Source organism: Ictidomys tridecemlineatus, chromosome 4, assembly GCF_052094955.1.
Source record: "Ictidomys tridecemlineatus isolate mIctTri1 chromosome 4, mIctTri1.hap1, whole genome shotgun sequence".
Taxonomy (NCBI): domain Eukaryota; kingdom Metazoa; phylum Chordata; class Mammalia; order Rodentia; family Sciuridae; genus Ictidomys; species Ictidomys tridecemlineatus.
This window is the reverse complement of record NC_135480.1, coordinates 135,786,218-135,813,375: the sequence shown is the minus strand read 5'-3', so window position 1 is coordinate 135,813,375 and position 27,158 is coordinate 135,786,218. Positions and strand designations below refer to the sequence as shown.

Here is a 27,158-nt window from a genome sequence, read left to right as displayed (position 1 = left end):
CTGCTTATTTAACTTAAGGAAACAAAGCCTTAAATTCTGGGAAGACAGGGTCTAAGTTTTTACTGGTCATGGTATTACCCTGTTGGTTCAATCACCATTGGTTGAATTAATAAGCTAATTTGATGAATTTCCTATGAGTGAAAATTCTGGATTAGTTGACTATAAAAGTCAGGGCATTGTTTAATTGTGGTATTGCTTTTGTGTGTATGTGTGGTACTGGGGATTAAACCTAGGCGTATTCTAAAACTGAGCTACATTCCCAGCCCTTCCTTCCTTCCTTCCTTTCTTTCTTTCTTTTTTTTTTTTTTTTTTTTTGTTAATTTTGAGACAATGTCTTGGTAAATTGCTTAAAGCCTCACTAAGCTACTGAGGCTGAACTTGGACTTGCCATCCTCCTTCCTCAGGCTCCTGAGTAGCTGGGATTACAGGTGTGTGCCACCACGCCTGAGTACAGTATTGCTTATTAAGACTAGAAGAATTTTTACAAGGAAGAAAAGCAATAGCCATGGCCAAGAGTCTCACTTTGTCTTTGAAAAATCATAACTTTGGAGAATGAAGCTGGGTAAAAGTGAAACAGAAACCATACGACCCTATTTTTTTTCTAAAGTGAATGCTGTATATTTGCCTATACTTCTTGACAAACCAAACTTCATTGAGCAAGGGAAAGAACTAAAGTGAGACTTCTATTCAAATTAGAAGTATCAATCTTTAATCTGGCAACTTTCCATCTTCTTCCTTTTTGTCTTTCCTCTACTCCACTGACTCCACTTCCTCTTCCTTCCTACTGTTTTGGAAATATTAACCTTTAACATAATAAAGTCTCTGCCCTGGAGAACAGACATTCTAGGGGGAAAAGAAAGACAATAAACATGCAAACAATTAAATAATATAATTTCAATTCAAGATTTATGGAAAATAAAATGAATACTTGGGATAGGGTATGATGGGGTGGGAGGAATAGGGAAGCGGAAAGCACCTTTGATGGCAAAGGTCAAGAAAGGTCTATCTGTGAAGGTGACAACTGATTAAGGACTGAATAAAGAGGAGGAATCACTGATACAGTTTGGACCTAAATATGTTTTAAAAATCTCATGTGTTAGGAAATGCAGCAATGTTCATAGGTGAAAAGATTGGATTATGAGAGGTAGACTTCATCAGTGGATTGATTCATTTGATGAGTTAATAATTTGAATGGAAGACTGGGTGGTAACTGTAGGCAGGTGTCGTGTGACTAGAGGAGATAGGTCAGTGAACGACTCCTTGTCCCTGGCTCCTGGCTTTCTCCTTCCCTCTGCTTCTTGGCTGCCATGAATTGAGCAGCTTTCCCCTGCCATGCCCTTGTGGCATGATGATCTGCCTCACTGCAGACCCAGAGCAATGGAGTTAGTCAACCAAGGGGTGAAAGTCTGAAACCATGAGCCCCAAATAAACTTTTCTTTTTTTAAGTTGCTCATGTTGGGTATTTTTGTCACCGTGATGAGAAGTGACTAGCACAGCCAACGACTTACCATTTACCGCAGTCAACTTAGTGACTTACCATGGCCAGTGTACTCAAAAGAATCTGCTTCATCGGGGGTATCGAGTTCATCCACATTGATGTCAATTTCATCTGGACTGTCCAGGTTATCGTCAGAGAGAATAGAGCCTTCACTTTGGTCCAAGGAAAGATTGATATTTGGAGCTGTGAGTTTGATTCTCCGAGGATGAGTCCCATTAAGATCCAGAGAGTTAGGAGGCTCTAAAGAAGGAATAGCAACATTAACTACTAGAATATAAAACAAAATTGCCAAGAATAGGTTTAGAACCCACTGAAAGCATCTTTAAGTCCCTTTCATTAAAGGCAGATCTGCTATAAATCCTTATAGGGGATATGGACTCCCTTCTTGTCAGCAGGCCTGAGAACTTGCTTCCCTCCAACCCATCTGTCAACCATGTAAGATAGGAAGTAAGAGCTGTTGCTAAAGGGGAAGAAAACTATTTTTTAAAAACCTTTTCTATTTAGGTTTAAGGACTTTATGCAGCTATAACATTTTTTATGGGGTATTTAGCAAAGTATCTATTTTCTAATAATTCTTGTCAACTTTGCTTCTGTGGGACAGAGGTTAAGAATTCTGTTTTGTTCACAGACACTTCCAAAATAGTTCTTTCCAGGTCCTGACAACACTGATTTTCAGTGACCTTTCTTGTTTTGTTTTGTTTTCAAATAAAACCTGAGGTATCCTCCCAGGCTACATTCTTTGAATGTACCCAAGCACACTACCTCTCATGCCAATATTGTTTGACATCCGTCCCATGACATATGTGATAATCATATTTTAAGGCTCACAGCAGTAGCTCCCACCCTTTTGTTGTAGCATGTATCTTTCTGCTCATGTGCATTTCATTTAATAGAAGCAAAACTGGGAAGTCATTTTAATCAAGTTCATCTCAACTCAAAAGAGATAATCTAATGTGGTATAATAAGAAATATGTTTGATCTTTACCTCTGGTTCCAGGAACAGAGTTTCTAAAACCCTGGGGAATTTCCTGAGATTGAAGGAATATCTCATGTTATTTATAGCAAGCCCCTTTTGATCAGACCTGAGTTTATGCTGAGGAGATAACGTAAAGCGGAGCCCCAAGATAGCTTCAGCATGGGGCAGGTCACCAAAAAGACTAAGTGACTGGAACTTTCAGCCCTACACACTAACCTCTGGGAAGAAGGTAGAGGACTGGAGATTAAACTGTATAAGAACTCTTGAATAAAAAGGTTTGATAAGCATCTGGGTTGGGGAATGCATTTAGATGCTGGGAGGTGGCACACCCAGAGAGGGAATGGGAACTCCACCTTGTGTGAAATCCAGAAGACAAAGATGACCAAAAGAGCCCTTCCAAATGGAGCCGTGCAGCTGTTAGGAGAACAGCTGTACTAAGTTATGACTACCCAAGAAAATGAACTCTTAAAACAAGGCAGAGGAATGTAAATTGTTGAACTAGGCCAAATCTACAAGAGTCACTAACATCTTTTAAGGAATGCTACAGTTGCAACTGTAACAAATAACAAATGAACTTCTCACCTAGATAATGGTCCTAGCAATCAATCATGTATATATAGGGATATGTATCCTAGTGATACATATCCTAGTATAACTCTTCTGCACCCGTCATCCTCCTTTTTGAGTAACCTATGAAATTTCCTTTGTCCTCAGCTTCTGCTTTCTTTTAAAAACCCTGCACATCTGAGCTTCTTTGGAGAATTCATTGAGAGTTATCTGATCCTGTGTTTTCCTAAACTGTAATTCCAAAGACCCAAATAAAGTCTTTTTGCTTTTACCATTTCTGAGTTTGAATGGGTTGACATTACACGGTGTCAGAATTGGGATCTGAAGTGACTCATCTCCCCCCTGTGATGCTGCCAAGGACACAAATAAGTGCCCACAGGGGTCTTTTATTCTCTATCATCTCCCTGGCAGCTTCGGATCATGAGGGTAAATCCTCTCAGTTTCTAAACCTTTTTTCACTGAAGTTCCAAAACTTTGGGTGTCCTTTGTTGCCAGCTGCTTAGGAGAAAAATCTCTCATATAAGTATCTAGGAGGGCATCCCTCATTTTGGTGGGTACTGAGTTTCTAAGAAAGGAACCTTTCATCTTGAGTTAATTACAGGAAGCTCCTTCTCTGAGAATGTTCCTAGTGGGCAACCACCATCCAAAACTCCTCCTTTTTTTCATGGTTTAAATGTACTGGTTATTTTTTGTAAATTCCTGATTCAATGAACTAAAATCATGCATGATAATTTGAAATGATACTGGCTCCTCCAGGGCTTTTTTGATATTTCAAAATTAAGTCTACTTGTATAATCAATTAGAAAAAAACTGGAATGGTGTTATGGTTTGGATGTGAGGTATCTGCTAAAAGCTCTTATGTTAATGCAGGTGTGTTCAGAGATGAAATGACTAGATTGTGAGAGCTGTAACTAATCAATCCATCCTCATTTGAATGGTCTGGGTGATAACAGTAGGCAGGTGGGACATGGCTGGAGAAGATAGATCCCTAGGGGTGTGCCCTGGGAGGGTTCCTCTGCCATGTGACCTCTTTCCCTTTCTGTTTTCTGACTTTGCCATGAGTTGAGCAGACTTCCTCCACAGGGGCCTTCAGCCATGATGCACTGTCTTACTTCAGGTCCAATCTCCCAGCCTAGCATTTCAGATTTATATAAATTAGTCTAGCTACTTGCAAAAAAAAAAATATTATAGCTAAGTAATGGATTGTTTTGGTCAGTCGGAATAATCCTACTAGAGATTTCTCAAGAGTAACTGCTAAAAGCCAAGCACACGCTCAAAAATTATCCCTAAAACTTTATAAATAAATACCACTGTATTTCTCAAATTCTCTGATTATTCTACAGTGCATTCAGTGTCCTGATAACCTATTTCTGATTATTACAGCAATTCTGAAAAAAAAATTTCTTCAAAATTCTGGCATGAAACACCTGATGGACAAAACAAATAGCCTATTCAATTCCAGTTTCTTAGATAGTCTTCAGGAAGATTAAGATACTTTGGTCAAAAAGCATTCCCTGGGCTGGGGTTGTCGTTTAGTGGGGGAGCACTTGCCTAGCATGTGTGAGGCACTGGACTCAATCCTCAGCACTACACAAAAATGAATAAAATAAATTATTGTGTCCATTTACAACCGAAAAAAAAAAAAAAAAAAAAGAAAAGAAAAGCACTTCCTGCTGCGTGTGGGCCTTTAATCCCAGTGGCTCAGGAGGCTGAGAAAGGAGGATCGTGAGCTGAAAGACAGCCTCAGTAAAAGTGAGGTGCTAAGCAACTCAGGGAGACCCTGTCTCTAAATAAAACTCAAAATAGGGCTGGGGATGTGGCTCAGTGGTCAGGTGTCTCTGAGTTCAATCCCTGGTACCACGACCAAAAAAAAAAAAAAAAGAGAAAGCATTCCCTGAGAAAAGGCCCCATGAATTATTTGCTTTAGCTGAGCAACTGTCCCAAATTCTTGTTAAGAAATCTGAGGAAAAGTCACTTAAGCTATGGAGTCTCAAATCAGGTTGCTTAGCTTGTGATGGAAAACCAGACCTGGTTGTAAGATGAAATTATAAAAACATTATGGTAAGAAAACAGTGCCTGGGGAAAGGGGTCAGATCCCCCGTCAGCTCTTCTTCAGGAATCCTAATTAACCATGGGTAGTTATCTTTTGGATTATAAATAACTATCTCTAGGAGTCTTTACTATGTCCTCTTGAAATGTAAACCCCTCTTTCAGGGCTAGAGATTCAACAGATGCCTATGAAAAGAGTTATTTCTTCTTATCTGTTTCTGTAACTTACTTTATGGTTGAGACCCTGCACAAGGCCTTCAGCCATGTAGAGTGTTGTGAGATCAGAGCTCAGAATTTGGAGTTTGTTCTCCTCTGGGCTGGCTGGGGGATGGTGTAAAGTAGTTTGGAGTTCTCCTCTCCAAGTGCTGCTTGCTGCTTCTCGACTGGTCTGTTTCCCTCAACAAGTGCATGAGCTTCCAGGTGAAACAATTGTCTCCTAAGTCAAATTTCTCAAACTCTTCCAGTTCTCCTAGAGGAGTTTCTAATTATTGGCCCATAAATCTAACTCTTGATCATCCTGGACATGATTTTACATTTTCAGATTATGGTTTGGATGTGACGTGTCCCCCAACAGCCCACATGTGAGACAATGCAAGAAGGTTCAGAGGAGAAATGACAGGTTTTGAGAGTCTTAACCCGATCAGTGAATTAATCCCCTGGTGGGGATTAATTGTGTGGTTACTGAAGTGATAGGGTGTGGCTGGAGGAAGTGGAAATTCAGGTGTGGCTTTGGGGTATATATTTGGATCTGGCAAGTGGAGACTGTCTGTGCTTCATCGTGTGAGATGGTTCCCTCTGCCATACTCTTCCATCATGATGTTCAGCCTCACCTCAAGCCTGGAGGAATGGAGCTGGCTGCATATGGACTAAGACCTCTGAAACCTTGAGCTCTCAAATAAACTTTTCCTCCTCTAAAATTGTTCTTGTCAGATCCTTTAGTCAGAGCAGTGAAAAAACTGAGTAAAACAATATTATAATACCATAAGATCACCATTAAAAATGGCAGAACAAAAACCCAAGGGTGATTTGAACTATATTATAAAGCAATTATTTCCCAGTTATGAAATGGAGATATATATATATGGCTTACCCCTTACTATTGTCACTTAAGGTCTGATTCACCCTTACATTGGGAGCAACATAATCATACTAAGATGGGTCAAGTAGATAATACTCATTACCTTGGGTGGTATTCTTCCATACCCTGTTCTTCTATAATAACCATAAGATCCTCTGATTGGCTAAAGACTGAGAATGGTGACCTGTCATTTACTGGAGAGAATGTAATGGAACTCAATGGCTCTGTGGAACCAGTATTTGGCCTTGGCTTTCCCTCACTTGAATAGGACATTGCACTTTGGGCTTTCACTGGATACAGAGGCATATTCAATCCTCCTTCAGTATGGGCTCTAAGAACTTTTCCCCCTTAAAAGACAGAGGGATTCGATCATTGTTGCTGTGTTTGTTCCTACTTTAGAGCTCTTAGATGTGATTGCCCTCATGGAAGTATTAGCTAATTTCACCTATCAAGGCTTAAACGACAGCTGACAAACATTACACTTGGTAAATACAGAAATGCCCTTAATAAAAAAAGCATTCTTGGGGCTGGGGCTGGAGCTCAATGGTAGAGTGTCTGCCTAGAACTCGTGAGACACTGGGTTCAATCCTCAACACCACATAAAAATAAAAAAAGGTATTGTGTCCATCTATAACTAAGATATATATATATATTAGAAAGAAAGAAGAGCATTCTTAGAAAACCACAGGGCACTTGATATTATCACTGTTTCTTGAGGGGGTACTTGTGCTATTATTAAAACAGAATTCTGTGACTATACAACTGATGAATAATCAACTCGTCAGTTATATGAAAAAATTGCTTTTAAAATGACCTTGTACTTAGCCTAGGAGAATTGTTTTAATGGTCTGGATCAGGTTCCAGCTGGCTAAAAGCCTTACTGATGGTGTTATTACTACTCCTTGCTATTCTTATTGATGCTTGTATTTTTATAAATTTTTAATATGATGCATAACTCACTGTTTAACTACTTCTATTACCTGAATAATGATCTCATGTCAACCAGAAGCCATCAATCATTCATCAGAGGATTGAACCCAGTGAAAGCCCAAAGTGCAAAGTATTAAGTCATTTTGTAAGCCATGCTCTCTGTAAGCCCTGCTCTCTGACTGCCTCCTTGTTACTCAAATGTGACCTTAAGCTCTCTATCTACAATCACCTTTTCTCTTCTTTATAGGGATATGACCTCCTGGGGAATGAACCTTCTCAGATCCAAGGGACCAGATCTACTTAAAATCAACATATAATACAAACATTGATTATTGATGCTTTCAATCATGATCAAAAGGGGAAAATGTGAAAACTATAAGAAAATCATAACAAAAAGCAACACTTTCAGAGCCCTTCAAGGCAGAGTTAGTAGGTCATTAGGGGACCAGGAATTACTGGTATTAGGAACTACTACCTGAGAAAGTGAACTCTTGAATTGGGCATGGAAATGTAAACTTTTGAATTGAGCCAAGTCTGCAAAAAACACTAACATCTTTTAATGCATGCTGTAGCTGCAACTGTCACAAATAACATATTAATTTTTCATTAAAGATAGTTGTGGAGATCAATCATGTATAGCTTAGTGATATGTATCCTAGTGTTATGATAACTTTTCTGTACCACTCATCTTCCTTTTCATGCAACTTGTAAGATTTCTCTGTCCTTATCTTCTACTTCCCTTTATTTTATTTTTCATTCATTCATTCATTCATTCATACTGGAGATGGAACCCAGAGGTGCTTTACCACTGAAAATGTCCCCAGCCCTTTTTATTATTTGTTTTGAGACAGGGACTTGCTAAGTTGCTTAGGGTCTCATTAAGTTGCTGAGGCTGCCCTTAACTTATGATCCTCTTGTCTCAGATTCCCATGTCACTGGGATTACACGCATGTGCCACCACACTCGGCTCTCCTTCCTTTTAAAATTCCTGTACAACATGAACTTCTTTGGAGCACTCATTCAGAGCTGTTTGAATCTTTATTTTCCCAACTTGCAATTCCCAAGATATATAAATAAAATGAAATAAGGATCTTTTGCTTTTATAATTTCTGAATTTAAATTGACCAAACATGCCTATGCACCTCATCAGCTGAGTATTCATCTGTGTCTTTTACAATATGCTCCATAATAAACCAGTAAATGTAAGTAAAATATTTCCATTAGTCCTATTAGCTGTCCTATCAAACTACTAAACCTGAGAAAGGGATTTGTAAATATCTTTATTTATAGCCAATTGGTCAAAAGTACAGGTCCATATTAGGATTTAAAATTGGTTTCTGTAGTAGGGGAAGTCTTGTGGGACTAAGCCCGTAACCTGTAGGAACTGGCACTATCTTCAGGTAGATAATGTCAGAATTGAACTGCATTATAGGATACCCAGTTGGTGTCCTCTAGAGAACTGTGTGGTATAAGTAGGAAAAATCCTAAATATCTGGTTATAGAAGTACTCTTTGTAAGAGTGTAGTAGGAGAACTGTTTCCTGTCTTTACCTGAAACCAGAAGTAACAGGTTTCCCTGGACAAAGTATTTTGAAGAGGCTATCTGGTATACCCTTCAACTCTGAAATTCTAACTATGGCTCTGTTCTAATGATACTGGTTCTATTCCTTTATCATTAGGATTTTTCTTTTCTGCATGGAATATCACCTAAACTGTGTACCACGTAATGTTTTTATGTATTACTTTAAAAAATGTTTCTGCTGACTAATACATTTGAAAAACACTAGGTCTCTATATTATAGGAATCTTTAGCACAGTGTTGTCCAAAATAATTTTTGTGATAATGAAAATGTTCTATGTATGGGTACTGAGCACTTGACTAGTGCAACTGAAGAGTGTAATTTAAAATTTTATTCATTTTAATTAATTTAAATAGCCACATGAATTTAGCTGCTAACCATATAGGTTAACCATAGCCTAATACCTTTAATATTCAAAAGTATATTGTGGGGCCTAGTACATGCCTGTAATTCTAGCTACTCAGAAGGCTGAAGCAGGAAGATTGCAAGTTTGAGGCTAGCCTCAGTAACTTAGTGAGAACCTGTCTCAAAATAAAAATAAAAAGAGAAGGAAAAGGTCTATATAGTTCAAGAGCTAGAGTACCCCTGGATTTCATCCCCAATACTGAAAGAAAAGTATACTGTAACTCTTGAAGAGCAAAAGAAACTTTCAGTGGTCACCATTGGCCTTAGAACATTTAAAAAATAATTATCTCACAACTAGTATTTTGAAGAATGCACTTTAAATACTAGGGTGGAAGACAAATTTCATTACTTCCTTTGTCTCTACCTCATTCTAGGCATGATTAATAGTGCCACGGTTCTGGATCTCGGTATGATATTGTAGCTGATGCAGTACAAGAGAGTGATTCTAGTGCAAAGTAACAACTGTGTAGGTTGAAACTGAAAATTTTAGTCTTTTTGTGTGTGTATGCCTTAGACACAAATCCTTATAGTATAAGGTTATTGTCCCGGGGATTTATTTATTTATTTATTTTTCTGTGGTTATTGTTGTTTTGTTTGTTTTACAGTCTGGGGATTGAATCCAGGGCCTTGTACATGCTACCAAGTAGTCTACCACTGAGTGACAACTCCCCCTCCCCCACCTCCTTCCTGTCTGTTTATAATTAAGGTACTATTATTGATATCATATTTCCAATTTTAAACAATCACACAATTACATGTGAATTTGGGGAACTTAGACACTAGCCAGAATTTGGTAGTATGATATCTAGCTCCTGGTTATCACAAGAACTGAAAACATGGGCCACAGCCCAGGTGATAAAATGTGGCCCATACTAGTGAGTTTCAATATTCAAATCAACTCTGAAATTAAACAAATTGAACTCAACACCTTCCTTTCACACAGTTTTTTTTTTTTCCTCTCTTCACTTTAATCATTGAAATCACAAGTTAAATGCATAGGAAATGGTTCTCTCACTGAATAATGGAGATGTTTGGATGCAGAATACCACAAGGAAATGAATAAATGCTTCTCTCACCAGGCCTCATGTCTGCAGCATCGGGACTTGGCATTCCCTCCTCAAAGGGGATGTCCATTCCTACATCCTCTGACAGTAGCCTGGAGAAAAAAAAAAAAAAAAAGCAGAGTGTAAAACACTGGGTGGGACTTTATTTTCTTTGAAAAGGAAACCCAGAGATTATCGGATACGATTTTCAACTCAAATGAAATAAGCCAAATATGTGCACTGAATCCATTGTTAAGTGACCCCAAATTAGAACTGAGTTTCTGCAGTTAACTGTGAAGGAGAACCATGAACACCAATTTCATGGGCAACTCAAACTCCAAGTTCACCTGCGTACAGAAATGCCTTCCCCTCGAAGCTTACCCAAGTACAGTACAGGACCAAACTCAGAAACAGGAAATACAAACACCTAATAAAATATATTTGGGGGAATATTTAATATGTATTTTTTCAACAAGAGAAGCAATATATATATATATATATATTTTAGAGGAAAGAAGACCCAAGTTTGTATGTATTTCTCCCCTGTGTTGATTTGAGTATACGACTTCAATTGCCATCAGAGGACAGCATACTGTGCTATGTTCCTTCACTTTTTGAATATTTAAAGATTCATCATGCATATATGTTGGGTGGGGAGGATGGCTCTGGTCACAACTTACCAACTCTTGTGTCTATTTGGTGCTGAGCCCAGGCCATTTATATTTGCCTACTCGGTAAGAGGTTTGCAGGGAAATAGGAAAATACTGCTCCCCTGGAGAGAAGTGAGTGCCTGTGTCCTTGGCCCACCAACCCCACAAACCCTCTGAAAACACAACATCACAGAGTATTATGGTTTAGACCTTAAATGCCCCTCAAAGGCCCATGTGCTAAAAGCTTGGTTGACAGCCTGTAGTACTCTCGGGATGTGGTGGGAACATGTCCAATAGTATATAAGAGGTGCGGCCTAGGGTTGCAGATGTAGCTCAGTGGCATAGTGTTTGTCTAGCATGCACAAGGCTCTGGGTTCAATCCCCAGCACTGGAAAAAAAAAAAAAAAAAGAGCTGGGACCTAGTGAAAGAAAGTCAGGTCACTGAGGCATGCCCTTGAAGAGGGTGTTGGACCCCCACCCCCTTCCTCTCTTTCTTTGCTTCCCAGCAGCCATGAGGTGGTGCGTAGCTTCATGGCCATGCTTGGTTGCCAGCCATCATTCCCTCCATGATGTTCTGCCTTACCCCAGGCTCAGAGCAGTAGCGCCAAGTGACCATGGTCTGAAACTTCTAAAACCATGAGCCCAAATAACCCTTTCTTCCTTTTAAAGTGATTGTCTCATTTTTTTTTCTTTTTACCATAACAGAAAGCTAACACAGAGAGTTTCTCTCTCTACATAATTTCTGTGACTCTGACCTTGAATGTTATTTAAAGCTAAAGCTGCCCCCCAGCAGCAAGACAGCGGGCAAGGCTGGGGGTGCAGCTCAGTGAGACCATGCTTGCCTAACACATCAAGGTTATGGTCTGCTCCTAGCAGAAGAGAAACACAGACAGTGGGCAAGAGGCTGGCATGTGAGTAAAGCAATGATGCAGCAACAAGAAAATCTGTGCCACAGTGTGGCTCTCCACACGAGGTGAAGTCAACCCCATTGTTCAGCAGTAGAGGTGGGGGAGGGGACCACTGAGAAGTCCTATGTCAGGCCCAAGTTTGAAAGTCCTGGGACCCATAGGGATGGGTGTTTGGCTTCCCGTGCTGCTGAAGTTTGATTTTCTTACACTCACCCTTTTGTCTTCTGAAGCCATCTGTGTATATTCTCCTACATCAACCTCCTTCTAGTACCACTAATGACAAAATGCTATTAAAAGCAGCTGGATTCAAAACTTCAGTTTCATCACTGACTGTGTGTCAGACCACTTTATCTTTTTGTGCCTCAGTTTCCTTACCAATAAAAGGAGAATGTGCAATGCCTGAAAATAAGCACTGACAGAAAAGCAATGCATTGCATTGTAGCTCTTTTGGGCTTTCCATGATATTTGCTTTCTCCATTGAATTTGAAGCTTCATGAGAATAAGAATCATACCTGTCTTATTCATTATTATTGCAGCATCCAGTATAGGCAAACATCAATAAATATGTGCCAGGCAGAATTTTTGAGCCTGAAATACCCTAACTGCAAATATATATTATTTCTCTGGTTTTCTGTCCAAGAGTAAACCTTAAAATAAATAAATAAATAAAGACCTCAAATTCCTACCAACCTGACAGAGCACACAAACATGCAGGCCTAAGCCTCAAAATGAATTTGAAGGGTTTTAAAGTAGATCCAGAGTATTAGCTTCAATTCTGCAGGGTTTATAAATGCTTGTGAGTTAAGGACAGCATCATGGAATTACTAAAGGAGTCTCAGATGTGAGGTCATAGTTCTGAGTTATGGTTCACTGTTAGTACTGAAAAGCTGATTGACTCTAAGAAGATTAGCTGACCATTTTGGATTTTAAATGAATCGAACAAATACCCAACATCACAGCGTCTATGGTGAATAAATATAATACATATGAAAGCACTCTGTCAATTTTAGAATATTGAGTTTAAGAAACGCCCTCACTTCCCATTTAAAAAATATTACCTGTACCAATGGTTTAACTGAAGTATGTGTCATGGTTGGATAAAGCATAATTAAGGTTACTACAATTTGGGTATTAGCCCAGGCAAGGGATAATTTTACAACATCACAAATCTCCAGAGTATAGAAATGCCCTCAGACTCACTGACATTAGAGAACAGACCCTTTGCCTCTCAGCGCAGAGCAGGAGACCCTGTGAAGAAGGTGCTGGAAAGCCAGTGGTGGCATGCACCCAGGGAAGGGAAAACCTGAAGGCTGTGATGGGGACGGGGTGATTGGAGGCAAGGGCTCTCACAACCCCATGGATACTAAAGAGGGCTACGGGAACCTTTAAGAAAACCTTAGGGATGGGGAGAAATCTGAGCCAGAATAGTCTACAGGAAAGTTAGAGAGAAACCTAAGACATACTCTATAAATACTTCAATCACATTCATACATTGGGTTCATAAACATTTGTAGAAATGAAATGGCTAAACCAAACATAGTAGTTGGAGTGAAGCAGGCTGCTAATTTTATTTTTTCTTGCAATGCTGGGGATTGAACCTGGGGATCCATGAATGCTAGGCAAGCACTTTACCCCTGAGCTACACTCTCAGCCTCTGGAATAGTAGTTTTCTGATAAGCTATGGAAGCCTCTCAGAATCTGTTAGGTAGGTGAATCTGTCCAACCAAAAGATAGGTAGTTATATCTTATCTACCTATAACAAATGCTTAATTTCGGATCTTGTGTACACAAAATGGAGCTAACAAAGATGGTGACAAACACAAGTCTGACTCTACTGTGGCTAAACTAGCCATATGTCTCCACCTAGAGGATGAGACAGAAATCTTTTATGGTTTCTTTGCTGACTGATGCAGTATGTAGCTATATTGTTCTTCACCCATATTTCTGGCTCTTGGTCTTTGGTGTACATGTTAATATTTCACTTTCCTGCCCCTTGGGAGTTATAGTGGCTATGTAACATGGTTTGGCTGATAAAAAGGAACAGAAATACAGGTGTCTCTTCTGGGCAGAAGACTTATGAGCAAGTGCGGGTGCCACCTCCTTCCCACCTTTGCAGGGTTCTGAGTGCCTGTGGTAAGCAGAATCCCCTATGAAAGCTTGTGGGATATGTGAACAAGAAATGAATTTTCCTTCTGTTTGGCTATGAGACATTGGAGTCATTTGTTACCGTATCATCATCTATTACCTTTTTTAAAATTTTTTTTTTAGTTTTAAGAGAACACAATATCTTTATTTTGTTTCTATGTGGTGCTGAGAATTGAACCCAGTGCCTCACGCATGCTAGGTAAGCACACTACCACTTGAGCTACATCCCCAGCTCCCATCTAGTAGCTTTTGCCTATACAGCTTTTATTGATGTTTGAAGGGAATATCTAACTCACAATATGGGGAAAATTTTCTTTCCTAATTTGAGTAACCCATTTCCCCATTCCCCAGTCTCACATTGACAATACATAACTTCTTGTCAGGGTTGCTAAAGCATGCAAGAACATTTTAATAAATGAGCAACAGCTTCAGACAGACATCAAATGCTTTTGAGTATTCTATAAACTTTGGTATTAATGTGCCATCTTTATGGGGGTTTTTTGTCAGAGTCATCTGTTACTTGCCAATTTATATAACATTTTTCTTTCAAAGTGACATTTATTTATGTAAAGTTACTTTGATAGGAAGGTTTGTGTCACCGGTGTATACAGAAACTTAAACCACTCACTTAAAATACATGGTCACATAAATTGAATATAATAAAAATAATGCTGTTACTTTTGAATTGGACACCCCTGGATCTCACTCCACAGCTTCTCTCTTTACTAAAAAAGAGAGATTAGGAATTGTTAGCTATGTCTGGCAAGGTGTAATATCATGTACAGTGGCTCCCCACCTACATTATTTCATTTCCTGGGATTTCAGTTACTCGTGGCAAACTGAGCTCTGAAAATCTTAAATGGAAAATTCTAGAAGTAAGCAACTCATATGTTTTAAATAATTTACTATGATATATTGTTACAATTGCTATAACTATTTTATTATTGGTTACTGTTGTTAATGTGTTACTATGCCTAATTTATAAATTAAACCTTATTAAACATAGTATACATATATAGGGTTCAGTACTATGTGGTTTTAGACATTTGCAGAACATCTTGGAATGTATCCCCGGCAGATAAGGTGGGACTACCATATCCCTATAAATATAAGAAATGTACGAGATGGAATAGAATATCCAGAAGGTAATTAATACATTTCCAAGTTTAAAAGAAACCAAGGGAAATCCTTGGGTGCCAAATTGAAGAGTTATTGGAAATATGCTGAAAATGGTAGTTTGTAGGATTTCTAGACTGGACATAGGCCCTAGGGTCCCATGGCAGAAGAGACCTTTAAGAAAGGTCTAAATGAGGCTGTGGAGCTTAAAGAAATATTCCACTAGTATAAAGGGGATGAGAAAAAACTCTTTTCTTTGACCGTGGAAAGCACAGTCTACCAGGAATATTGGGTAGAAAATAAAAAGCAACATATAAGAATTGTAGACACTTGTCATGTGATAAGCATGTCTCAATTTATATTACCTGAGTGATATAGAAAACCCAAATAAAGAAGTTAAAATTGAAATTCATCTATCATCATTGAATATCTACAACCCAGAAGAATTAATTGTAAAACAAACAAAACAAAACAAAAACACTTGGTAGTACTTATTTTTACAACCTAGGGACTTAATGGAAACCTACTTGGGAGCAAGAAAAAAATAAACTTTTTTGAAAGAAGAGCTTACACTAAAATACAAAAACAAAGCCTTCCTAGCAGAAAAAAAAAAAAAAAAAACAACCCACCAAGGTTGCTATAAAATGCAGTCACAGCAATGAAAGAAACCAAAACCAAAACCAAAAAAGAACAATATAAAAGACACAGTAAGGATTAAGGTAAATGACTGTGCTAAAGCAGTGAGACTTGGGTTTGCCATAACAGGTAATGTCACTTGAGCCCTGAGTAGCCATGCTGCTTATAAAAGAAATAACTAACATAATAATGATGCAGAAGACACATTGACAATACAGTGGTATAAAATGATATATCAGAAAAATATTGCACACAAGAAAGCATAACATTAATGTCAAACAAAACAGACTTGAAGCAGAAAAGGCAATATTAAGGCTAAAAACATTATTTAGTGTTAAAAAGAATAATTCTTCAGAAAATGTTATAATTCAGAGCCAACAAGCTTTCAGCAACTGTCTCAAAATATATAAAGCAAATATTGAATGTAAATTATAAGACACAATGAATTTCATGGGGGAACTTGAATATACCTTTTAAGAATTAATGAATTTGAAAAGAAATGTGTACGAATATGGAAGTTCTGGGCCTTTGTGGGAGCTGGGTATAGCTCAGAGGTAGAGCATTTTCAGTACACAGGAGGTACTGGGTTTGATCACCAGCACTACCAAAAAAAAAAAAAAATGTGGGAGATCTGAACAATGCAATAATGTAGTTTGATCTAATGGACAGATCTGCATGCAGTAAAAATATTCAATTTTTTCGAACCATACAGGATGTCCCATAAAACACCAAAGTTGATTTACATGCACCATATTCTCTGACTTCAAGACTTTAATTTAGAAATCAGTTACAAAAAGAAAGTTTGAAGACAAAATCAAACTTCTATGTGACCCAACAATAAAGCCTTACTTAGCAAATGAAAGCAGCTAAAGAAGTTCCTAGAGGAAAATAAATGGCCTTAAATTCAGATATTAGAAAATAATGGGGAATCTAGAGAGAAATAAGGGATTTTAAAAGGGAGGGGGCCTCATCAAAATAGAAGGGAGAACAGAGAAGTAGAGTAAGGGGATTGAGGGGTGGAGGAGGGATGGGAAATGGGAGAAACAAACAATTGACCACACTATGTTATGTGCATGTACGAATATATCACAATGAATCCATATAATTCCATATGTGTAACTATAATGTACCATTTAAAAACAAATCACAAAAAAAGGAAATAAGATGGGGGCTAGGATATAGCTAATTTGGTAAGAGTACTTGCCTCCCATGGACAGGCCCTTAGTTCAATCCCCAGCACCATAAAACAACAACAACAACAACAACCCAAAACAAATAAAAAATACTAGGAAAAAAAATAAGAAAGCAAGATGGCCTGAATTAGCCAAGAAGCAATTATAAAAATAATCCTGCCCTTGTGTGATTTATGATATCTATGCTAAATCTGTGTACCTCCTCCCCCAAAATGAATGCCACCAAGTAGAGGACAGTAATGTAAATGGAATTTTCCAATTTGAGAATGGATCCCATACAGATTGGCAGGTCGTATGTTTCTGGCATTTATTCTTCTTAATAAAGAAGGCTCATTGTTATAGCATGACAATCCTAACACCACAGATAGTAAAGGACAATAGATGCAAAACTTTGGGACACAGAGGCACCCTCTTGCTTTTAGAATGGGTCTAAAATTAAGCCCTTTCTACATTTTTAATTTTTTTCCAGTATATCTGGATCTGGGGGGATTTGATTATTGTAGGACTAGCTTTGCTTGAAACCAGGTTCTTTTTGAAAGGTAATGACTAGTGTACCAAGACTTGGCGGGCACACACACATCCCCCCCCACACACAGATAACATTTCTAGATGGTAATGTTTCCTGACAGGCACATACACTCAGCAGCAGGCAGCACCCCTTTGTGGGAGCAAACCTTCTTATAAGATTGGCTACTAAAATATACAGCGTCATAAGAAGTACAGTAGCAGGTCAAGACATGGGGCCGTCTGTACTTTAGAAAAACACTGATGATTGTGCTGTTGTATTTTGGGGAAATGATTATATAAATGGAAAGTTCCCTTATGTCAGAGTGACTCAAATTCTTCTGACTTCCTTGTAGTCAAATGTGATACGCATGTCAGATAAAGTCACTTTCTCTAGAAATGATGCCAAAACGTAGGGAAAAAAACAAACAATATTTTCATGAGATGCTTGTCATCCTTTGTTAAGTACATAAATAGCTGAGTGGCTGGAGGATTGTCATTTCAGGATTCCTGTCTGATAAAATAGCTGCAAAATTTAAAACAACAATACACACCACTCTGAACCCCAGATAACTTTTCAAATTGCTCAGAGTAGGAGGTAAGATTGACTTGCACCAGGTTTCATGCTCAGCTTAATCAAGCTGAGACCAAGGATGAGAGGTTCCACAACAGGAAGCTGTGATCAAACCCATGAAATCAGGCTCTTGGCAATGATTCGGATTCACTACCCAGCTGAGCCTCACTCCCCCTGGAACAGATAAGCTCTGTAGCCAAGCAGGAAGAAGAGTCCTAGGAGCCAGCTGGCAGAGGGAGTGAAGGAAGGAGGAGAGAACAGGGAAAGAAGCGAACAACAGAGAGCTAAGCCTGCACATTCACCCAAATACCACCTTCTTTAGGGAATCTGTAAAACCTCACAAGCCACATCTGTGGGTTCCCAAAGGACAGTGACAATGCAGTCTCCTTACTCAGGCTCAGATTCCAAAACTCTGAAGGTAGCAAAAACATCACTCAATGCCCCAAATGATCCCCCCCACACACACACAATTTCTTGAATTGTCCCCTGAATACAGCAAAAGTGGTCTTGTTGACAAACTTCTTCACAGTATTTGAATCTTACAAACACTAGCATTTGAGACACACCGAAACAAGAATAATAAAAAAAAAAGCCTAAGTTTATTTTGCTTTTCAGATGATAATTATATCTTTGATAGTGAATGGAGGTGCATACAGAATTGTATCTCTTACTGCCAGCTGTATGCCACTCATCCTCTTTTAGTATTTTTTCTATAACTTTAATAGATATCGATACATTTGGTTTTTTGTTTTTGTTTTTGTTTGATTGCTTTGTTTTGTTTTGGTACTGGGGATTAAACCCAGGGGCACTCAACCACTGAGCCACATCCCCAGCCCTATTTTGTATTTTATTTAGAAACAGGGTCTCACTGAGTTGCTTAGGACCTCACTAAGTTGCTGAGGCTGGCTTTGAGCTCATGATCCTTCTTCCTCTGCCTTCTGAGTCACTGGGATTATAGGCGTGTGCCACTGCACCTGGCCATTTGTTTGTTTTTGATAAAATTAAATTAGATGCACAATCTCATGTTGGGAAAGGGCATATACTTGTGTCTAATGTCAACTTACACTCAGAACTAGGATTCCTCATAGCCATGCAGAACTCAACAAGTACAAAACTGAATCTAACATCTTCTACACAAATCAGGTGCATCCTACATTTTCTGTGATGGTTTAAAAAAAAAAAATGTCCAAAAGTTCTATACCTTCAAAAGGTGGAGCCTAATTCTCCTTCCTTTAAGCATGGACTAAACAGTTATTTGCTTTAAAAGAACAAAATAAGGAAGAAGTGACCATGTGTGGCTACTAAGACAAGGTCCTTAAAGGCCTTCCTCTCCTTTTGATCACTTAGTCTGGAAAAAGCCAGCTGCCGTATTGTCAGAATCCTCAAGGAGTCCTGTGGAGAGGTCTATGTGCCAAGGAGCTGAGATTTCTATAAAAATCCAGGGAAGAGGAACTGAGAGTATAGACCTTAGCATATGCAAGGTCTTGGGTTCAATCCCAGCACCAAAAAATACAAATTCGGGACAGAAAAACTTCTGCCAGAGCTAAGGGAGCAAGCCGTCCTAGAAGCAGATCCTCAGCCTGATGCAAGCCTTCAGATGACCATGGCCCTGGCTGATGTCTCAATAAGAAACCCTTAGACCCTTAATAAGAGACCCTGAGCCAGAACCACCCAACTACTCCACACTTGAATTTCTGACACAAAACCTGGGAGAAAATAAATGGCTGTAGTTTTAAGCTGCTAAGTTTCAGGGTAATTTACTACATGGCACTAGCTAGTAATCTATTCCTCATCCCTAGTGAAGATCTACAAATCACCCAAACTGGTACCCAGTCTTTCTTTTCTTCTTAATCCAGTTTCCCATGCAGTCCTTCATTCTCTCCTCTCCATTCTTAATGATAATGCCTTATCAAGTTTATTCTTGCAGTAACCTCTTGGCCTTTCTTTCTGTTTCTGAACTTCCTGCCTCTGTCCTCCAAATCTCTAACTGAAAATGCCTGTCCATATTCACCGTAATGTCCCTGTTTTTTTTTTTTTTAAATGCTTTCACCATTCCAGCTGCCTCAGGGAATATATTCTGGCCCCAGAACAGAACTGGTGAGCAATTCTAGCCTTGAGCCTCCTCCCATTCCCCTCTCCAGGTAGCCTTGTGAATCTTGTTTGTCCTGGATCTTATCCCCAACCCACAGAGTTGGGTCAGATCTAACAGCACCCTGTCATCACCTACATAGATGCTTTGCATGTTCCTACAATTTCAGATATAAAACTGTCTGTCTCCCTCCTCCTCCTCCTCTCTCATTCCCCTTCGCACATACCCAAAGCTTCTGGAGGACCTGAAGTTCCAGTGGGTGGGAAAGGACCTAGCGGGTTATGAAGATGAAAAATAGCTATTGAACAAAGACACATTATTTAGAGGTGTGAAAATACCCTGCCTTTTTGGAAAGTGCTCCTCAGAATGTCTCACTACATATTTGCCCTTGACCATCAAAATTCTCTTTCAACAAGGGGTGGAGGTGCAGCTCAGTGGTAAAGTGCCTGGTTAGCATGTGTGAAGCCCTGGGTTCAATTCCCAACATCCAAACCAAAAAAAAAAAAAAAAAAAAAAAAAATTTTTTTTTCTTTCAACAAATTACTTTTCAAGTTAGCCTTTCTTCAAAATATAGTTTGGGAATATTAGATGCTCTACAAAGAAGTAATGACTTTGAGCATAATTAGGCAAAGTTCACTCAGCCAGACATTTATTATGCCCTCTCACCTAGCAATAACACTCCTCTTTGATGATATTTGGAGCAACTGGGAGTGGGTTTGGCTAAGAAAGAATGAAGTTCTTATGAAGAGAAGGAGAAAAGAAGTGGACTCTTGTTTGTCCTTTTTTTTTCCTCCAAAATTGAAGACAAGCTTCAGTGCCAAGGACAACAGCTTCTGCAGGAGGCCCAAGTGAACAGAACTGACCAAGATCTCAGCACAGGCTCCTCTGTTTATGACTGAATTCACCAGCTTAGCCTCACCTTGCACTTATCCTTTGGGAAGACCAGTCCACAGATGCCTCCCAGCTCTAGCCTCTTGAAAGAAGCTCACTAGGGTTCCCCTTCCCCAGAGCTCAGTGCAATGGGTGAACCTCCTTAGTTTAACTTCCTTTTCCTGAGTAGTATAAGAATATGGAGTCACCAAAAAGTCCTGGACAATCTGGCACTAGAAATAATCATGGGAATATATATTTATAGATTACTTTCAACTGCTGCTCAAGCAGTTATATGTGCTGACCCACAGGGCGTGGTGGAAGACTTAAGTCTTCGACTGCTCTAGAGCTGGGGTCAGCAGAGTTTCTTTGCAAAGATCTGGATACTAAATATGTTATGCTTTGCCTGCCATACAGTCTGCCACTACTCAGCTGTGCCACAGTAGCACAAAAGCAGCTACAGACAAAATGTAAATTAATGGGTATGGATGTGTGCCAACTAGACTTTATGCACAGAGGCTGGGGATGTAGCTCAGAGTTAGAGCGCATTCTTACCAAATGCAAGGCCCTGGGCTCAATCCCCAGCAACTCCCTTCCCACAAAAACTACCATGTACAAAAATAGGTGGTAGACTGGACTTGACATGGGAATGGCCATAGTTTGCCAAATGCTGTTCTAGAGTACCACCTGAGTAACATTTCATTTTCTCAAAGTTGGACATATTTGTCAAATTGTGAAGCTTTAATGCTGGTGCAAGTGGCACCCCCAAGTGTGTTTGTGTGCATATAAAAAGTATAAATTCAGGTGTAGTTTTTAGTTGTTATTTAACAGGAGTTTAAATGTGATAGCTTTTAGCCAGCTGTTCTAAGAATACATGGAGTAGAACACTCAGATATGTATGAGGATATATGTAAAAAGACAGTTACTATAGAAAATCCTGCAAAACTGTGGGGGTTTTGAGCAGACTGAATTTGACTGTGACACAAACATGAAATATTAAATATTTTTGTAACTGCTGCTACTCCCAACAGTTCTATGTTGAATCTCCCTTCCCTGTGTTAAGTTTTCTTGTTAATTTTCAGTTATTAAAATCCAATCCAGTTTAAAACTGCAAATTTCTCATCTTAAAACATTATCTCCTTTGCTCTCCTCTTAGCTGTGCTGGTCCGTGATGCTTCAGAGAAGTGGAACAGGAAGGGCTCTTCCACACCCCATTCTTACTCCAGCATTTTAGATTCCAGAGAAGGGCGTGCTGGGGTGATGGGGAGGATGCAGAGAGCCTGGGCTGTCCTTTCACTCCTCTCTCAGGGCCAGTCCTGAGAGCCTCCATCCTCTGTGCTACTCCTCAAGTGCATGGGACCTCTGCACTGACTTGAGAGAGAAGATCTGCCCTGACTCCACATCCTTCCCTTGTTCCCAGTTCCTGGCCCTGCCTCTGACTGAAGCTTTTGCAAACTCTGGCCGTCAGAGCAAAATATGACTACAGACTTGGTGGTTTCATCAAGAGAACATCAAGAGAAATTTATTTTCTCACAATTCTGGAGGCAATAAGTTAAAAATCAGGGTTTCAGCAGGATTCTTCTGTCCTCCGTGGCTTATCGATAGCTGCCTTCCCCTTCTATCTTCACATAGTCTGGGCTTGTGTCCTCGCGGCTTCTTATAAGGACATCAGTCTTATGGATTTAAGGCCCACCTTAATGACCTTGTTTTAAATTAATTGCCAATTTATAAAGATCTTATCTTCAAAACTGACATTCCCAGTTAATGATGGTACAATTCAGTAATTTTTTTTTTACTTTATAATGATACAAAAGCAATACACATTCAGTAGAAACCATATTTCAAATTTTGAGTTTTGATCTCTTCCTGGCTTGGCAATATAATACTGTTGATGCTGAGCGGCAGCATTGGGAATCGGCTCCCAGTCTGACGGGAAACCACCAAGACTCTACAGTGTGATATTCTGCTAACCAATGGTGTTTGGTAGGTTAGGTAGATTAAATATATTTTCCACTTATGATGTTTTCAAATTGCAATGGGTCCATTTGGACATAACTCCATTACAAGTGGAAGAGCAATCTCTACCCCTCTGCTGGATTGGACTTTAATAAATGAATCTGGGGACATATAATCCTACCCGTCCCAGGTGGGGTACTGCAAAATGGCCCAAGTCTATTACTGTCTCTGGCATTTTGGAACCCACAGTACACCCATAATACTACCCTGTCTTTCCAAAGAGTGATAGTGTAAAGCCACCCTTGGCCACCCTCTCTCTGATGTTCTTTTCATTTGCTCAGACAGGAAGAGGGCAGACCCACAAATCTGCTAAGTGCCTCCAGGCAGGGAATGAGATGCCAGCTTCCCTTGTAGAAATATTACAAGTCTTTACCCACGACTCTTTTGAGCATCCCTCACTTGGGTTTGGAGGGGCAAAAAGGGATGCACCCCAGTACTCTTAGCCAGGAAATGCTTCCTGATAACCCCTCCCTCTCCTCCTTCCTAGTCTTCTGCTCATACAGACTGGGTTAATGGTTGAGTCACCTTTTAAGAAGTCTTGAAGGGAGCATCTAGTCCAATGGTCAAGAACTTCTTACCATCTTTCTCTTTGGGGAAAAATACTTCATGCCTTTTTGTCCTGGACTTTTGTAATGGTTATTTTGAATAGTCAACTTGATTGGATTAAGAGGGTGTGTCTAGGAATGATTGGCATTTGAGATAGCCAACTGAAATGGAGACTCTCCTCAAGTGTGGATAGCACCATCCAATAGGATGATGGCTTGGATGAAATAAAAGTTGGAAAAACAAAGAAGTAGCAGCAGATGCAAGTTAGATTTTTCTTGAACAGAAGTCTTGAACTATGGTCTGCGGATATTGGACTCGCACTACTTCACTCTTTTAAAGCCAACCCTGCCAATGATTCTACAGAAGCCTAGGATACCCCTGTTGATCCTTCTTTTTCTGGGGCTTCAGCCTCTTGGACTAAGCAGCTACTGGTTCCTCCAGCTCTCCAGCCTGCAGATGGCCATTGTGGACTCTCCAGCTTCTGGTGGTGTAAGCCAATCTACTAAATCCCCTTTTTATGATTATACTTCCTATTGATTCTGTTCCTCTAATTAACCCTGACTAGTGCAACCTTGGACCCTAGTTGTTCATTCAGTAACTAAAGAAAATTTTCCACTCAAAATACAGATATCGACGTAAAAATGTAGAGAGTACAGAATAAATGGTAATCACTAAAGTATGCTATTAATTTTCACACATATTTACTATATTGTATTTCTAATCAGATATACTACTCAACATTATATTGCTCTATGTCAAAAATTTTATGTAAAAATGTAAATTGCTTTTTGTGGGTAGTGTGAATAAAATTGATTAGTTTTTTAACAAAAAATGAATTTTGTTTTTTTCTGTGCTGGGATTGAAAGAATTGTGACTTTTTTGTTTGTTCATTTGTTTTGTTTATAAAAGGAAAAGAGACTGTCAATGCACATCAATAGGAGAGTGACTAAATATAGCATGATATCCACTAGTATTTAAATGCAAAATAATTTCTAAATGTATTGATATGTAATATTTAAGATATGTTTAATAAAAAATTAAGTAACAAGGTGCTATGATTCAAATGATACTATTTTTCATAAAAATAATATACACATATACATATTTAAATATAGACAATATCTAAAAAGAACAGAATATACTATCAATTGTGATTATGTAATAGATAAATATAGAGGAGGAGGTATTTTTAGTTTCATTTATTTCCTCTTCGGTGTTGTTTCAATTTTTAAAACATAAGCATGTGGCAACATTTGAAAATTTAAAAAAAAAATTAAAAATAATAAGATTCTATAAGATTTTCCAGAAATCTCCACTTGAGCAAATTTGAATTAATTTTAGAATAAAAGGAATGCTTAGGAAGTTTTCATTTCAGTTGTTCATCAGTAGCAATATCAGGCTGTCACATCCCCTGACATATTCTCAGGGCTCTGGATGCTTTTCAAAATGAATGAAGTATCAGAAGCAGGAGGATGAGCAAAGCCCAGGGACTGAAACGTCAGCATCATGGAGGAAAGCCAGGCAAGCCCAGGCTCAGAGTAGCCTGTCATGATGCAGGTGCTGCTGCCTGCTCTGGCCATGTCTATCATATTTTTTCATCTTCACAAGTATTTTCTAGTGTCTACTCTGAGCGAGCAGTGTGGCTTTTAAAACAAATAAGGCAGGCATTGCCTGCCTCTCATGGCAGTTGTTGCATATAACCTTGAGAATTCATCTTTTACAGTAGTTGTTTTAAATGGATCTAATTTGATCCCTGTTCCGCAGTCTGTGTTTCAACACCTGCTTTCTATCTTTCAAGAGTTTCTCTTCTACATTTGCTTATTCTTTCCCCTCTGGATTCTTGTACTGTTGCTTTGCCTATTTTGTTAGACTTGCTGCATTTATTTCAGTTTTACAATTTTTCTTCTTTTTTTATTTATGAAAATTTTATTATTTTATGTTCTTATCTTTATAGTGTGTGTGTAGGGGGAGGGGATCTTTGATTCCACATAGTATCTCTCTAACTCCATATCTCTTTAAGCTTTTAAAATCACCTTTTGTTCCTCCAGTACTAGGACTTGAACCCTGGGCCTTGGACATGCTTAAGTATGATCTGCCACTGAGCTGAACCCCAGCCCAACATGGTTTTTTGATGGGATCCCTTTGAGGCATTCCCTTCTCTCCCCGTTTCATAGGTGAGGAAGGCAGATGAGCCAAGAACTGAACCCCTCCATCTGGATGAGCAGACTATCTGACTCCTGCAGGGTGATGGCAACATGGGATCCCCACAGTCCCTACAGGGTCTGAGAGCACTATCCTGCAACCTGCGTTCAGGGAACATGTGCTAAATACATGAACCAGTGTGCTTCTTTATGGTAACAGCATCCCCTTGTTATTTTCTAGATTTCCTTCCTGATGGGTCATTTGTTTTTTGCTTTCTTCTGGCATTAACTTCCTTTATCTTTTCACTTCCACATAGTCACTGTCTTGTGGTTGAAAACTGAGTCACCTCTCAGATCCCAGTGACTTTCCTGGGGAAGGCCAGGATGCCAGCCTGGGCAAGATAGGGACAGATCCCTGGAAGCCACCCCTGATCTCAGGTCTGAGACTGACAGGGAAATACCAAGGAACACATACATATATATACAGGGGAAGGATTCACACCTCAGTGTTCCCCAGTTTCCTGGGGTGAGACACAGAAGGAGAGTATGGTCATATATTTAAATCATTACTTCCCAAAGTGTGTGCCCAGTTCCACATGTCTATGCCAAAAGGGTCTGTGCCATATAAGTGTGGGGAATATCATACATAACATCCTCCTTTGGGATTTTCATAATGCACACAACTCTGTTAGGGACCCTGAGATGCCCTACAGAAAACAAATCTGTTTGATTTTGTTTGCTTCTTTTTGATCAAGAAATCTTTTTTTTTGTTTTGTTTTGTTTTGTTATTACTTTGTTCTTTTGAGTAATAATGTTACTGTAGAAAAAAAATTGGGAAGCATGTCTCTGAGATATTACCCACTGAGATGTGTGGCCCTTTCTGATATTTTTGTACAGTGTCTAACTGGAACCTAGCATATGTAGCCTGATTAAGTATGTAGTGTTTTATTTCTTTCAGAAAGTGTATAGGATAATAGTTAAATCCTCAAGGCACTTGAAACACAGACTGCAGAACAGGGATCAAGCCTGAACTTCTACCTTGGCTCTGATCTTTGTAAATATGTGACTTAAAGCAAGTTGCAGAATTTGTATGTATCTCATTTTCCTCATCTGTAAATTGGGGAAAGAATCACTGTGTACTTTTAGAGTTGTTATAGGATTTCATGAGTTGATTTAGGTAAGCATAGAGAACATTGCCTGGCACATAATCACTGATGTACATAAGGATTAAATAGTGCTGCTGTCACTACAATAAGTTTGTTAAAAATTAGAATAGAAAACTAATTTTCAAAAGCAAGTACCCTGGATCCCAATGACATTTTTTTGGAAAAAAAACCAGAAAAATCCATTCTGAAATGCATATGGAATTTTAAGAGACCTCAAATAGCCAAAACAATCTTGAAAAGGAACAAAGTTGGAGGTCTCACACTTCCTGTTTTCAACAATGATGACAAAGCAGCCATAAACAGAACAGTGTGGCTCTGGCATAAAGAGATGTAGTGCCCATTAGAATAAAACCGCAAGATCAGAAATAAAATATGCATAAATGATCTTCAGCAAGGGTGCCAAGCTTATTCAATGAGGAAACAGCAATCTTTTCAATAAATGGTTGAAAAACTGGATATTCACATACTAAAAGAATGAA

At 39.0% G+C, this 27,158-nt stretch overlaps 1 protein-coding gene across 10 annotated transcripts in view; it reads right to left on the bottom strand.

Annotated features, from left to right (window-relative positions):
• Prune2 (prune homolog 2 with BCH domain) overlaps positions 1 to 27,158 on the bottom strand; it is a 259,799-nt gene that overhangs the window by 39,086 nt on the left and 193,555 nt on the right. For all 10 annotated transcript variants that reach the window (XM_078047448.1, XM_078047451.1, XM_078047452.1 and 7 more), the window contains exons 10-11: positions 10,159 to 10,238; positions 1,538 to 1,738 (exon numbers count right to left, since the gene is read on the bottom strand). In XM_078047448.1, the coding sequence (XP_077903574.1) occupies positions 1,538 to 1,738; positions 10,159 to 10,238 (281 nt within the window). The remainder of the gene's footprint in view (positions 1 to 1,537; positions 1,739 to 10,158; positions 10,239 to 27,158) is intronic.